Here is a 12,460-nt window from a genome sequence, read left to right as displayed (position 1 = left end):
TGGCTCCTGTGGATGGTCTTGCCGTGCTGTCCCATCTTTAGGGTTTTGCTGAGTCCTGGTTGTGTGGACATGGGTTGAGTTAGTGAAGAAAAGCAGCTTGTCTGGGGACGTCCCCTAAAAGGGGGGAGAGGCATCCCTGCCACCATTTCCAGCTGGAAGACCCCCTGTCTGGGACACGTTCAGGGCCAGGGAGGAGCTGTTCACCTCTCCTCTCATTCCATATCCCCTTTTCTGCCCCTAGTGCTTCCTCTGGAAAGGCAGCTCCATGAAGCTGCCCGTCGGAACAACATCGGAAGGATGAAGGAACTGATCGAGAGGAAAGTCAACATCAGGGCCAGAAACCACGTTCGTAAAGGGGCTCTTCCAAATCAGGGTGCCTGGATAGGAATAGTGCCTGCATGATGACACCTCCACGCAGGAGGAACAGTTCCTGGAGCCGGAGGCAGGAGCATTTGCATATGTTACTTGGGGGAGGCTCAGATTGTCCACTTTGGCTTAAGGTCTCTGAGGCCTCTCTGAAGTCAGGGATTCCTAGCCAGGCTTGGGCAATTTGAGAACTCACGCGCTCAATCCCCATCCCCCACCTGAAAGGCACACACAAGGAACAAAGGTTAGAGTCAGGAGGGCAGGGGGATTGAAGGTTAGGAATCAGAGGCTGACAGATAGGCAGATAGGGGCAGAAGACTGGAGGGAGAAAGATGAAATGATGCCTATGGTCAGAAATCCAGGGGTTCAAGACCATGAAAGGCCAGACCAAGACAGGCTGAGCATGTGTGAGGAAGCAATTTAGTTTAGATCTCTGAGCGCCCACTATGGGCCCAGGCAGGTCCTGGGGGGGCTCAAAGACCAGACAGGGAGGCAGACCTAGCCCACTGATCAGACCTCAGGGAAGGCTGCCGATGGGGTGATCTATAGCCCCGCTGGGGGAGGAGACAGAGAAAAGCCATTCCTTCTGATGGGGAGCCCTGGGGATAGTCCTGGGTGCCACTCAGGGTAGCTTTTCCCTACCTTGGGGCTTCTGGCTGCCAGGCTTGTCTTAGGGGGATGTCAGCCTGGGTGGGAGGTCAGCGGAGGCTGAAAGGGTTGGATGTAGGATTCCTGCATGCAGCAGAGGCTGCTCTGTCTGGGGTGACACGACAAGGGTATGACCTGGGTCTTCAGGGCCTGCCTGGGGCCCAGTAAGAGTAAGAGGAATTCCCAGGGATGTCTGATGTGCTCATCCACCTGATTCCTGGTGGTCCTCACTCACCCCCTGAGAGGTGAGGAGGGCAGGAAGGATTAGTCCTATTTATAGATCAAGGCAGGCACAGACAGTCAACAAGTCACCTCAGGTCACACATTTCATTGATAATTGGAGCCTCAGTCTCAGCTCCTGGGCAAACACTTGCAAGGAAGCATGGACTTGTAGGATGATAGGATGCTAATGCCAGATTCATTCATTTACTTGTTTGTTTATTCATTCAATCCGTCAGTATTTCTGAAGGGCCTACTCTGTGCCGACACTGTGCTAGGTGCTGGGGACAGAGCAGAACTTGTGCAGATGGAGTCCCTGCCCTCTTGGAGTCCGGGTGGGGAGAACAGATATTAAACAATGTGTCTCATGAACAGTTGTTCCCACTGTGATTAAGTTGAGAGCATGTGGAGGGGCTGAGGGGGCCCCCCCTACCTGTAGCAACCAGGGATTTTTGCAGGAGCCTGAGTGAAGACAGGAAGAGGGGATAGTGTGGGCAGAAGCCTTGAGGAAGGAAGACCACACAGAAAATTAGCATTTCCTTTTGTTGTTCCCTTATAAGCTAAAAACTGCAGGTCATGAGCTGGAGGAAGGAGGATTCCCCCAGTCCTGCTCACATGTGCTGAGGCCAAAGACCATGATGAACTTCCAGGGTAGTCTGACAAAGGGGTGGGGGACCAGGCCCCTTCAGCCCATTCTGAAGGAAGAAGGGGATTGACCCAGGTAGTCAGGGGCCCTCAGGGACTAGGACAATAATCCTCCGACTGGTGGCTGTCCAGCAGAGGGAGCAGCAGGAACAAAGACAGGCCGTGGGGGAGTAGTTTGGCATTTCTAAGCCGTGGCAGGCAGGGCCTCACAGGGCCTAGGGTTAGGAGTTTGTCCCAAGAGCAGTGGGAAGCTGTGCAGTTTTAGGTGAGAGACGGATGGGTCTAGTCATTGTGTTTGACTATGTTCATTTCAGCTGCTGTCATGTGGAGGAGGAGAAAAGGGCCTGAGTGGGGCTGGGGCCCTGCCCTCTTGTCACTAGAGCCAGCAAAGGCCCTTCCACCCTGCAGACCAGCTGAATTGCAGCTAAGGAAGTGGGAGGGGGTGGGGAGGTGGGCCAGGCAGGCAGCTGGTGCCTCACAGCTCTTCTCTCCCTCCTGGCAGGTGGGCAGGGTAGCCCTGCACTGGGCTGCGGGTGCAGGGCATGAGCAAGCTGTGCGGCTGCTCCTGGAGCATGAGGTTGCTGTGGACGATGAGGATGCGGTAGGGGACCCCTCATTTGGGTTAATATTTCCAAATGATCCTGAGATCATATTCTCTGCCTCTCTGCCTCTCTGCCTCTCCCCTCACCCCTCTCCCCTCAGTCTTCAAGGGCCAGTGACACTGCAATGATCCCAGTTTTCCCCTGTACAGCCATAAGGACCTCTCCATTTTCAAGAGCTTTTTAGTTCTCAGCCTTTCAGTCCCACATAATACCATGTGACCAGGGAGAGATATGGGCTGTAGAACAAATAATCGGGTGGATTGATAAAGGACTTTTTAGTAAAATACTCAGGAGGTAGGTCTCTCATGATATGCCACGGGACTCTGCTCTTTAACACTTTAACCAGAGACTGGAATGAAGACTAACAGTCTTACTAACAAATTGGCAGGTGACACATTGCCGAGAGAGAGCACTAAAGAATAACAGGGTCTAGGTTTGAGGAAAGGGCTGGGTCTGACAATGACATTTGACAGGGATACACTTAAGAATCTAAGCTTAGGGGCACGTGGGTAGCTCAGGGGATTGAATGTCCAACACCTAATGTATTATTACTTTTAATTTTTTAAAATGTTTATTTATTTTTGAGAGAGAGAGAGAGAGAGAGCAGGGGAGGGCCAGAGAGAGAGGGAGACACAGAATCTGAAGCAGGCTCCAGGGTCTTAGCTGTCAGCACAGAGCCGGATGCAGGGCTTGAACTCAAGAACGGTGAGATCATGACCTGAGCCAAAGTAGATGCTCAACCAACTGAGCCACCCAGGCACTCCTGAGTGCTCAACTCTTGATTTCGCCTCAGGTCATAATGCCAGCACTGTGGGATCAAACCCCATGTCGGGCTCCATGCTGAGTGTGGAGCCTGCTTAAGATTCTCTCTTTCTCTCCCTCTGCCCCTCTCCCCAGTTCACTCTCTCTCTCACTCTAAAATTAAAAAAAAAAAAAGGGACACCTGGGTGGCTCGGTCTAAGCATCTGACTCTTGATTTTGAAGGCTCAGGTCATGATCTCACAGTTTGTAAGTTTGAGCCCTGTGTCGGGCTCCGTGCTGACAGTGTAGAGCCTGCTTGGAATTCTCTCCCTCTCTCTTTGCCCCTCCTCTGCTTGCATTCTCCTCGTCTCTCACAAAATAATTAAATAATGGGGTGCCTGGGTGGCTCCTCTCTGTCCGCCCACCCCCCCACCCCCCCACTCACATTCTATCTCTCTCTGTCTCTCAAAAATAAATAAATTAAAAAAAAAATCTCTTAAAAGGAGAATATCTAGGATCCTTAGTCTGAGCTTCCCAATAAAATACTGGAATGTCATGCGATAGGCCTTTGCCCCCAAAGACCCCTCCACTGTCACCACTGTGCTCTGTTATTTCTTATTTCTTCCTTGAGGGAATGAGTGAGAAAAGAAGGTATGAGGAAGAATAGTTAAGAGAGAGTGCTTTTATAACTCTTCTCTATTTTCTTTGCAAATAGTAATAAATGTATTTTGAAAATTAAGAAAGGTGATGAATATGCCTACTTTAGTGACAGAAGGGTGAGGGAGACAAGAGAGGGAAATCCTGCTGTTGGGGGGAAGGTCTCTAGGGATATGCCATAGGGCTCTGTCCTGGACAGTTCTTGGAACTAGGATGCAGAAGTATCCCTGGGGTTCCCACTGACAGGAGGCTCTGGCTCTCATGACTCTCCTCTCCCAGCCCTGAGCCTTGATCCTTTTCATTCCCAGGTTCCTGTGGGCTTCCCGCCCCCACCCGCCCCGGGCTGGGGATGAGTATACATCAGCCAGCCAGCCCACAATTACTGATATTGTACCCAGTGCTGGGTCTTCCGCATAACCCCATGAGGGCAGAGGTCAGGGAAGGGGCTCTGATGATCTCAGAGTGCTTCACAGATGCTGGGGAAGAGCTCCTGCAAACAGGTGGTGAGCCGCCATCAGAAAAGGGCCCAGGCATATTCTCAGTTGTTCCAAAGGGCATGTGGGGTGGAAGGCACCAGGGATTCAGATTTTAGTACAGCGGAAAGAGGGACTTTCCAACAGTGAGTGGTGTTTTTCAGTTCAGTGGATGTCTTTGTAAGGTGGCAAGGCGTCTGCTGGCTTAAGCCATCTGCCTGGAGGACGTCCTGTAGGAGATTCAAACAGTTGGTTCTCAAACACCAGTCCAGGGTGAGGTCTTTACCAGTCATAGCAAATCAGAAAATAAGAACAATGTAGTGTGTTTTTCATGAAGCTGTATTTGGAAAGAGCATCTTCTCTAATTAGTTTCTCCCCAACTTTTTGTATTAAAATGTTCCTGCTTTTTTTTTTAAAGAACTTTTTTAGTGTTTATTCATTTTTGAGGGGGGGATGAGGGGCAGACAGAGAGGAGGACAGAGGATCCAAACCAGTGTGGGGCTTGAACTCATGAACTGTGAGATCGTGACCCGACCTGAAGTTGGACGCTCACCCGACTGAGCCACCCAGGCATCCCTAAAATGTTCCTTGTTTATTACATGATGGGGAGAATAGATGGTAGCTGTTTTCTTTTTAAATTTTATTTAGCAAAAATAAAAGTTTGCAATAATCAGCCCCTATTTTGGGCTTTACTAAAAAGTCCTATTTCTATATTTTGTCTCAGCCCCTATTTTTAAAAAATGCCATGGTTTTTATATTCCTAAATCTTGGTGCTCCCCAGCCTGGGTGGCACTTATGGTCCCTTATGGTTGTATGATTTTCAGTGCAGACATGGGTCCAGGTGGCACAGCCATACCTGCTTACATTCTTCTCACCTCCTCCCTGTGTCCTCTCCCCCAGTTTGGGATGAACTCGCTTCTCCTGTCTGCCTGGTTCGGCCACTTACAGATCCTGCAGATCTTGGTCAACTCTGGGGCCAAGATCCACTGCAAGAACAAGGTAAGGCTTCGGATGGCAGACCCCTTGCTCCCGGAGTCTCTGCCGCCTCTGTGCCCTGCCCCTGCAGCATGGGTCTGCCCCCACCTCTGCTCCCTCCTACTCCCCAGGTGACTCTGCTGCCCCAGCTTGCCCCTGCCTTCTGAGAACCCTCTGGAAGTCGCAGCTGAGCTCAGCCCCGTGAAGTTGGGACGCTCAGTGTTTCCACTGGGGCTGGGAGAAGCTGCTGGGGTGGTTCTTCCATCAGCATTAAAAGCTTCTTTCTTCTAATGTCCCCGACCCTTTACCACTCTGCCATGTTGGAACAGTCCCTAGCCCTCTGGGCAGCCTCCTTATTCACACAGGAGGAGTCAAAGTAACACCCTCAGAGGGTGGTTAGGAAGATTTAATGAGAGAGGTTGGGGCTTCCTCCCCTCTTCTTCTGGGCCCTGTCTCCCTTGTGGGGTGGAAGGAGGAAAGTTCTGGTTACCAAACCCTGGGACCTTGGGCAAATTACTTCAGCATCCTGAGCCTCAGTTTTCACACTGGGGAAATGGGGATGCTAGTATCCACCTCTGAGCTGAGGGAGAAACTCAGTACTCTGTGTAAAGTACCTGGCTCAGTGCCTGGCACATTAGGGAACCTGGCAGTCTCTCCCGGCTCATTGGTGTGCTCTGTGGTATGAGGGAGGAGGGTTCCCAGCAAGTCAGATCTCTGCTGGGGATCTCTGCACTGGTGTCTCACCTTTTAGGGGGTCATTGGCCCTTATGAAAATGCAAACATTTCTGGACCAAACGCTGTCAGCCAGGGGTTCACAATCTGGAGATCCTTAGAACTCAGTGTGGGGAAAAAAGGGACATTTTTATTTTTACAAACTTCTATTTAAAGGTTTAGTATTAGTTGCAATGATGAGCGAATGCAAGAGTGGAAGTGTCATGGTCTTTTGAAGCCAAGGCTGGGAAGTCCCACGATACCACTTCGACCATATTTTATTGCTTGAAGCCCCTTGCAGGGCCAGCCTGGATTCAGGGGATAGAGAATATTGGATTCTCCCCCTTAATGAGAAGAGTACACAATCCCATTGCTTTGGGTGTTTCCAGAGGTGTGAGGAATAGTTGTGTCCATCTTTGCAAGCAGTCCCACCCACTACTTTTCTATTCCTTGTTCGAGGACCTCCCTGGAGGTATTTATCTCACCTGTAGAGGAACCTTGAGCCAGGCCATGACTGCGCCACGCTCTGTTTGGCCCTGGAGTTTTCTTTTCCCCCACTGTTTACCTGGCTCTACTTTGCCAGGCACCGGTGATATCTAGAGTTTTACCAACCTATAGGCTGTATTAACATTTCAGCAGTTTTTCTGTTAATGTCCTACAAAGTATTTAATCATCTTGTCTCCTTACTCTCCTCCAATTTTATGACAATTTCTCAGTCTTTCCTTGTTTTTCACGACCTTGACACTTTTGAATAGCACTGGTCAGGTATTGTGCACAATGTCCTTTAATTTGGGTTTGTCTGATGTTTTTCTCATGATTAGAATGGGGTCATGGAATTTGGAGTAGAAAACCACAGAGGTTAAGTGTCCTTCATTGCCTCCTGTCAGGGGATATATGATACTGTCCAGTGACAAAACAAAAATAATTTATTTAAATAAACTCTCTGCCATTGAGCCACCCAGGCACTCCTGAGTGTCCAATGCAAGGCCTTGGTAGTGTGGGACTCGAACTCCCAACCTAAAGATCAACTGAGCCAGCCAGGTGCCCCCAAAAGGCAGCTTTGTAGCAAGTTTAATGTCCTTTATTCGAAAGAAAACAGTCCCTGGGTTGGGGGAGTACAGCCCTTCACAACAATTGAACACTCTTCTGGAGAGATTTTGGGTAAGATCGAATTTTATAGAGCCCCCAAAGCAGCAACACAGAAATGGCAGGATTGGCTGCTGGGGGGATTTCTTTGTAAGGCTAGTGGGTCGTTTTCTAGGGTCAGGGGAGCTAGTACAGCTGAGTGTATGTTACATTGTCATTGTTCTACGTTAAGTTTCCTGTAAGTGCAGGCTGAGGTAGATTTAGATTTGTGACCTGGGCCAGGTCACTGGGGCAGCCTTCATTTTGTAGGTCTCAATATAAGAATTAACTTTAGGGGCACCTGGGTGGCGCAGTTGGTTAAGCGTCCGACTTCAGCCAGGTCACGATCTCGCGGTCCGTGAGTTTGAGCCCCGCGTCGGGCTCTGGGCTGATGGCTCAGAGCCTGGAGCCTGTTTCCGATTCTGTGTCTCCCTCTCTCTCTGCCCCTCCCCCGTTCATGCTCTGTCTCTCTCTGCAAAAATAAATAAACATTGAAAAAAAAAATTTAAAAAAAAAAAAAAAGAATTAACTTTATCAGTACCAACATGGCCTGTCACTGGTGATGTTACCTTGATCCAGTTCTGATACCAACTCCAATGTGTGTGCTTTTTTCCACACCACCGAGCAATTAAGTCAATTCTCCATGGACACTGGGTTTCCCACAAATTTAACTCAATTCCAATACTATCTGCCTAAAGATAGTGTCAGATTCCACTGGTTAAGGGTTTAGACCTCCAAGACCACCCCCATTTCAGAAGCCAATCCCAAGTCCAGGCTGTTACCTGGGCTTCTGACCGATTAGCTATAAATCAGAGGTTCCTACCACCCCCTCCTTAGTTTTGATTAATTTGCTAGAGCAGCTCACAGAACTCAGGAAACTAGTTTACTCACTAGATCATAAATATATTACAAAGGATATTAAAGGATACAAATCAATAGCCAGATGAAGAGATACATAGGGTGAGGTCCTGAACAAAGGAATTTCTGTCCTTGTGGAGCATGGGACCCGGCACGTGGATGCGTTCTTGAGTTCACCAACCTGGAAGTTCTCCAAACCCGGTCCTTTCCCGTTTTTATGGCGGCTTCGTTTCATAGACGGGATAGATTAAATTCTTGACCATTGGTGATTGATTCAACCTCCAGCCTCTCTCCCCTCCCTGGAGGTCTGGGGGTGGGGCTGAAAGTTCCAACCCTCTGGTCTAGTTGGTTCCCCAGGCAACCAGTCCCCCATTCCCCTCCCCCCACCACGTCTACAGTTACCTTGGGGGGGGGGGGTGCTTCCCTTGTCACCAAATTAACGTTAACAATAGACGTCTTAACCGCTCTGTACACTTGGAAAATTCCAAAGGTTTTAGGACCTATATGCCAGAAACAGGACCAAGCCCAAATATATATTTCTTATTATAAACCATAATTTCACGCTTGATCACGTGGTTAAGTGGTGTCGCCCAGGTTTCTCCATTGGAGTGTTAGCATTTTTCCCTTCCAAACTCTATTGTCAGAAATGCTTTGTGGTTTTAATTTATATTTCAATAATGACTAATGATGTTAGATATCTTTTCATATGGTTCTTTGCCACCTATATATCTTCTTTGTGTCCAAATGACTTTTTAATTGGGTTGTTTAATATCTCATCGATGAGTTTTTAGAGTTCTTTATAAATTTTGGAAGTGTTTCAAGATAAATTATAGACATCACTATACTTCCCTCTAAATACTCCATATGCATAACATTCACTAGAATTCAATTTCTTTGCTTAAAATGAAATATACAAGTCTTAAGTTTATATTCACTGGGATTTGACAAATTTTACTTCAGCGTAATCCAAATTACTGTCAAGATGTACAACATCATTCTGTTGATTTTTATGATCTATCGATGGTTGCAATCCATTTGAAAAACAGTGCTCTAAACAATCTAGCTATAATGCAATGCCTTGGTAGAAGCTCTGGGCTATAAACAGGATTTGCAAACCTCCCTCACTAAAATATTGCTTCTGGAACCAAGAGACCATCTTTCTGCCGACCCCTTTTCCCACCCTGGCCACTTCTGTCTGTTAAAGAACAAAATTCAAATGAGTAAATTTAAAGATCTAATTGGCTTTATTCAATGATTCATGAATTGGGCAGCATCCCATCTAGCAAATAGAAAGGAGCTCCAGGGAGCTGTATAAAATGAAAGACTTTTATAGGCAAAAGGAAGTGGGGCAAAGAAGTTATTCCAGCAAAGACTGGATTGTTTTAGGCAAGATCACCTTCCTTCAGGGGACAGTGGGGGTGGTCTATCAGGTGGTTGTTTGTTTTTTTTAAGTTTATTTATTTGGAGAATGGGGGAGTGACAAAGAGAGAGAGAGAGAGAGAGAGAAAATCCCAGGCAGGCTCTGCACTGTCAGTGCAGAGCCCAATGCAGGGCTCCAATTCATGAACCATTAGACCCTTAACCAACTAAGCCATTCAGGTGCCCCTGTCAGGTGGATTTCCTCCCTATTATTGACCAGGAAGATCCAGAATGACTGGCTAAGATGACTTATCTGGGAGAGGCTGAAGCTGCAGTTAGCTTAGGTATTAAAGTCTCGATTTGGTGATGGGTGGGCCTTAGCACAGGTGACTCCATTTTGGGTCTGTTTTCTCCTTTTTAACACCTCCTAGTCCTTGCAGACCCCATCAGCTCTCACTCCTCCCCAGAAGGTTAGGAGGTTATCACCTAGAGACAGACACTGGGTGCTTAGTCACCTCCTTCTTCTTTTGGGGCTGTGTCAAGGTAAGCAGATGCTAGAACCTTATAACAATGTCCTGTGGTGGGTAGTATTCTGAGGACTATTAGCGCTATACAACCTCACCTTACATCCCAAATTATTTTTCAGCGTTTAACAAAACTTGCTGTAGGGGATGCTGTCCAACCCCCTCAGCCACCCACTGAGGTAGTCAGGGGTTATTATCCTGATTTGACCTATAAGAAAATGGAGGCTTATAGAGGTACAGATAACTTGGTCAAGACCAGACTGCATTGCTGATAAATGCTGGAGCTGGGATTTGAACTCTGGTGTCCCAATTCCTACCAGGCTCTGTGAGGCTGAGTGGGCACTTGTGGTTTTCCCCATTTATATACTGTGTTGTTTCCATGGTAAAGCTGTGTTCTAGGTTGCAAACATTCACCGTTTGGGAGACAGCCAGTGGGTGAGAAGGGTCCTCCTTGGTAGACTGTAGGGACCACCCTGGGCTTGTTTCCAGGACGGCCTGACCTTACTACACTGTGCAGCCCAAAAAGGCCACGTGCCAGTGCTCGCATTCATAATGGAAGACCTGGAGGATGTGCCCCTGGACCAAGCTGACAAGGTAAGAGTGGCCTCAAGGCTGTTTGTCCTTCCCGTAGGGCTTGGGGCTCCTGGGGCCACTCCTGCCCATTCCTTAAGTGCATCCTTTGAGCTATGAGGGTAGTGCAGACTGGACCCTCCCTCAGGGAACTGTGGGCCTAGAAGGGGCATTAGGGCACAAATGAGTCAGATAAAGGAGGAACATGATCAGTTCCCTCAGAGAGGTTCTGATAAGGACTAACTAGGTAGGTTAGAGATTGGAGCCACTGCTTTCTGCTTCCTGGAAGAGGTGGCATTTGGTGAATGAACTGGGTTAATGAACTGGGTTTTGTTGGGAAGATTGGAAAGCGGGGAGGTTTTATAAATAGAGAGGAGAGCATTGCTAAAGATTTAGAGGTAGAAAAGGGCCCTTTGTGTGTGAGTTTGGATGGTTTGGGATTTGGGGAGTGAGAGCCAGGGGGCTTGTTGGGAGCCCCGCATGGAAATCTCCACTGACTTCAAGCCTCAGAAATCTGTCCTTTATTCAGTATGCAGCAGGGAGCCACAGAAGGATTTCAGTGGGGGAGGAACCCCACCCAGTGGGATCTTGTTGGAGAGTTCAGTCTGGGCTTTCCAGGGAAAGCATGTAGGGTAAGGGGAGGGGAGAGCTTCTGGGTCAGGAGAGGCCCTCTGCAAGCCCAGAGTAGTTGGCTAGGTGGGCAGGGTGGGCGTGCCCACTGCAGGGTGCAGAAGGGCCACTTTCTTCCCCTCCCCCGTCAGCTGGGAAGGACAGCGTTTCACAGGGCTGCTGAGCATGGGCAGCTGGACGCTCTGGACTTCCTTGTGGGCTCTGGCTGCGAGCACAGTGTGAAAGACAAGGTACTGTAACTGGGTCCCAGGGGAGGGAGGTGACCAGTGTGGCACTGGCGGCTTACCTGTGCTGCCTTCTTCTTCTTCGTCTTCTTCTTCTTTTAAAAGCTTATTTATTTGAGAGAGAGCGCAAGAGATCACGCATGCGAATGCATGCAAGCTGGGGAGGGGCAGAGAGAGAGGGAGAGAGACAATCCCAAGCAGGCCCCGCACTGTTGACACGGGGCTTGAACCCATGAGCCATGAGATCATGACCTGAGCTGAAATCAAGAGTTGGATGCTTAAATGACTGAGCCCCCTAGGCGTCCCTTACCTGCACCTACTTCTGACTCCAGTGTGCTGGAGGGGCAGGCAGCTTAAGGATCAGAGAGTGTCTGATGTTCACCCAGCAGCCATTTCTTGAGCACATGCTATGGGTCCTCCCTGTGCTGCTGGTGAGAAGCACAGATATCCAAGAGTCATAATTTTTTTTTTCTTAAATTTTTTATATTTATTTTTGAGAGAGAGAGTGAGCGAGCAGGGGAGGGGCAGAGAGAGAGGGAGACACAGAATCAGAAGCAGGCTCCAGGCTTCACAATGTCAGCACAGAGCCTGACACGGGGCTCGAACCCACGAACCGTGAGATCATGACCTGAGCTGAAGTCAGGCGCTTAACCAACTGAGCCACCTAGGCGTCCCCCTAAGACATAGGCAAGGAACCTGATGCCACAGCCCTAGTGGAAACCTGTGATCAGAGTAGGGAGCCAGGATGGCACATCTTTTGGCTGGTGGTGCTGCCTGGAGTGGTTTTGAGCAGCACTGTGATGCCCCTGAGGATGTCTATTGTTGGGGGTGAGGGGAAGAGTTAGGGGGTGGTGGTGGCCCCACACCTGCTGGTTATTTACTTTCTTTGTGATTTAGTTATCTACTATGGTTATGGCAAAAATAGAATGAGAGCCGGAGGAGGGAGCAGTTCGTTCAGGGTGGAAGAGTTTATTAGCAGGATCTCACCAATCTGAGAAGAGGGGAGGGCTGGGGATTGAAGAGGTGACCCTGCAAATGACTCCTATCAGGGGCCATTGTGAATCATTAGGCAAGTATGTTGCAGCAAATCCTAAACAATGCTTCCAACAAAGGGACAGACTTAATTTTTTTTT

At 48.7% G+C, this 12,460-nt stretch overlaps 1 protein-coding gene across 6 annotated transcripts in view; it reads left to right on the top strand.

The window, feature by feature from the left end:
* Positions 1-282: 282 nt before the first annotated feature.
* Positions 283-12,460, top strand: part of ANKDD1A (ankyrin repeat and death domain containing 1A) — a 33,704-nt gene continuing 21,526 nt past the window's right edge. For 5 of the 6 annotated variants that reach the window (XM_043555175.1, XM_043555174.1, XM_043555172.1 and 2 more), the window contains exons 1-3: positions 4,888-5,350; positions 10,393-10,497; positions 11,235-11,333. In XM_043555175.1, the coding sequence (XP_043411110.1) occupies positions 5,147-5,350; positions 10,393-10,497; positions 11,235-11,333 (408 nt within the window). In that variant the 5' untranslated portion in view covers positions 4,888-5,146. Of the gene's footprint in view, positions 346-2,380; positions 2,487-4,887; positions 5,351-10,392; positions 10,498-11,234; positions 11,334-12,460 lie in introns of those variants that run through there. The other variant, XM_043555176.1, reaches the window with a different exon arrangement.

Source organism: Prionailurus bengalensis, chromosome B3 (genome assembly GCF_016509475.1).
Source record: "Prionailurus bengalensis isolate Pbe53 chromosome B3, Fcat_Pben_1.1_paternal_pri, whole genome shotgun sequence".
NCBI classification, from domain to species: Eukaryota; Metazoa; Chordata; class Mammalia; order Carnivora; family Felidae; genus Prionailurus; species Prionailurus bengalensis.
The sequence above is the reverse complement of the archived record's forward strand: the minus strand, read 5'-3'. Positions and strand labels throughout refer to the sequence as shown.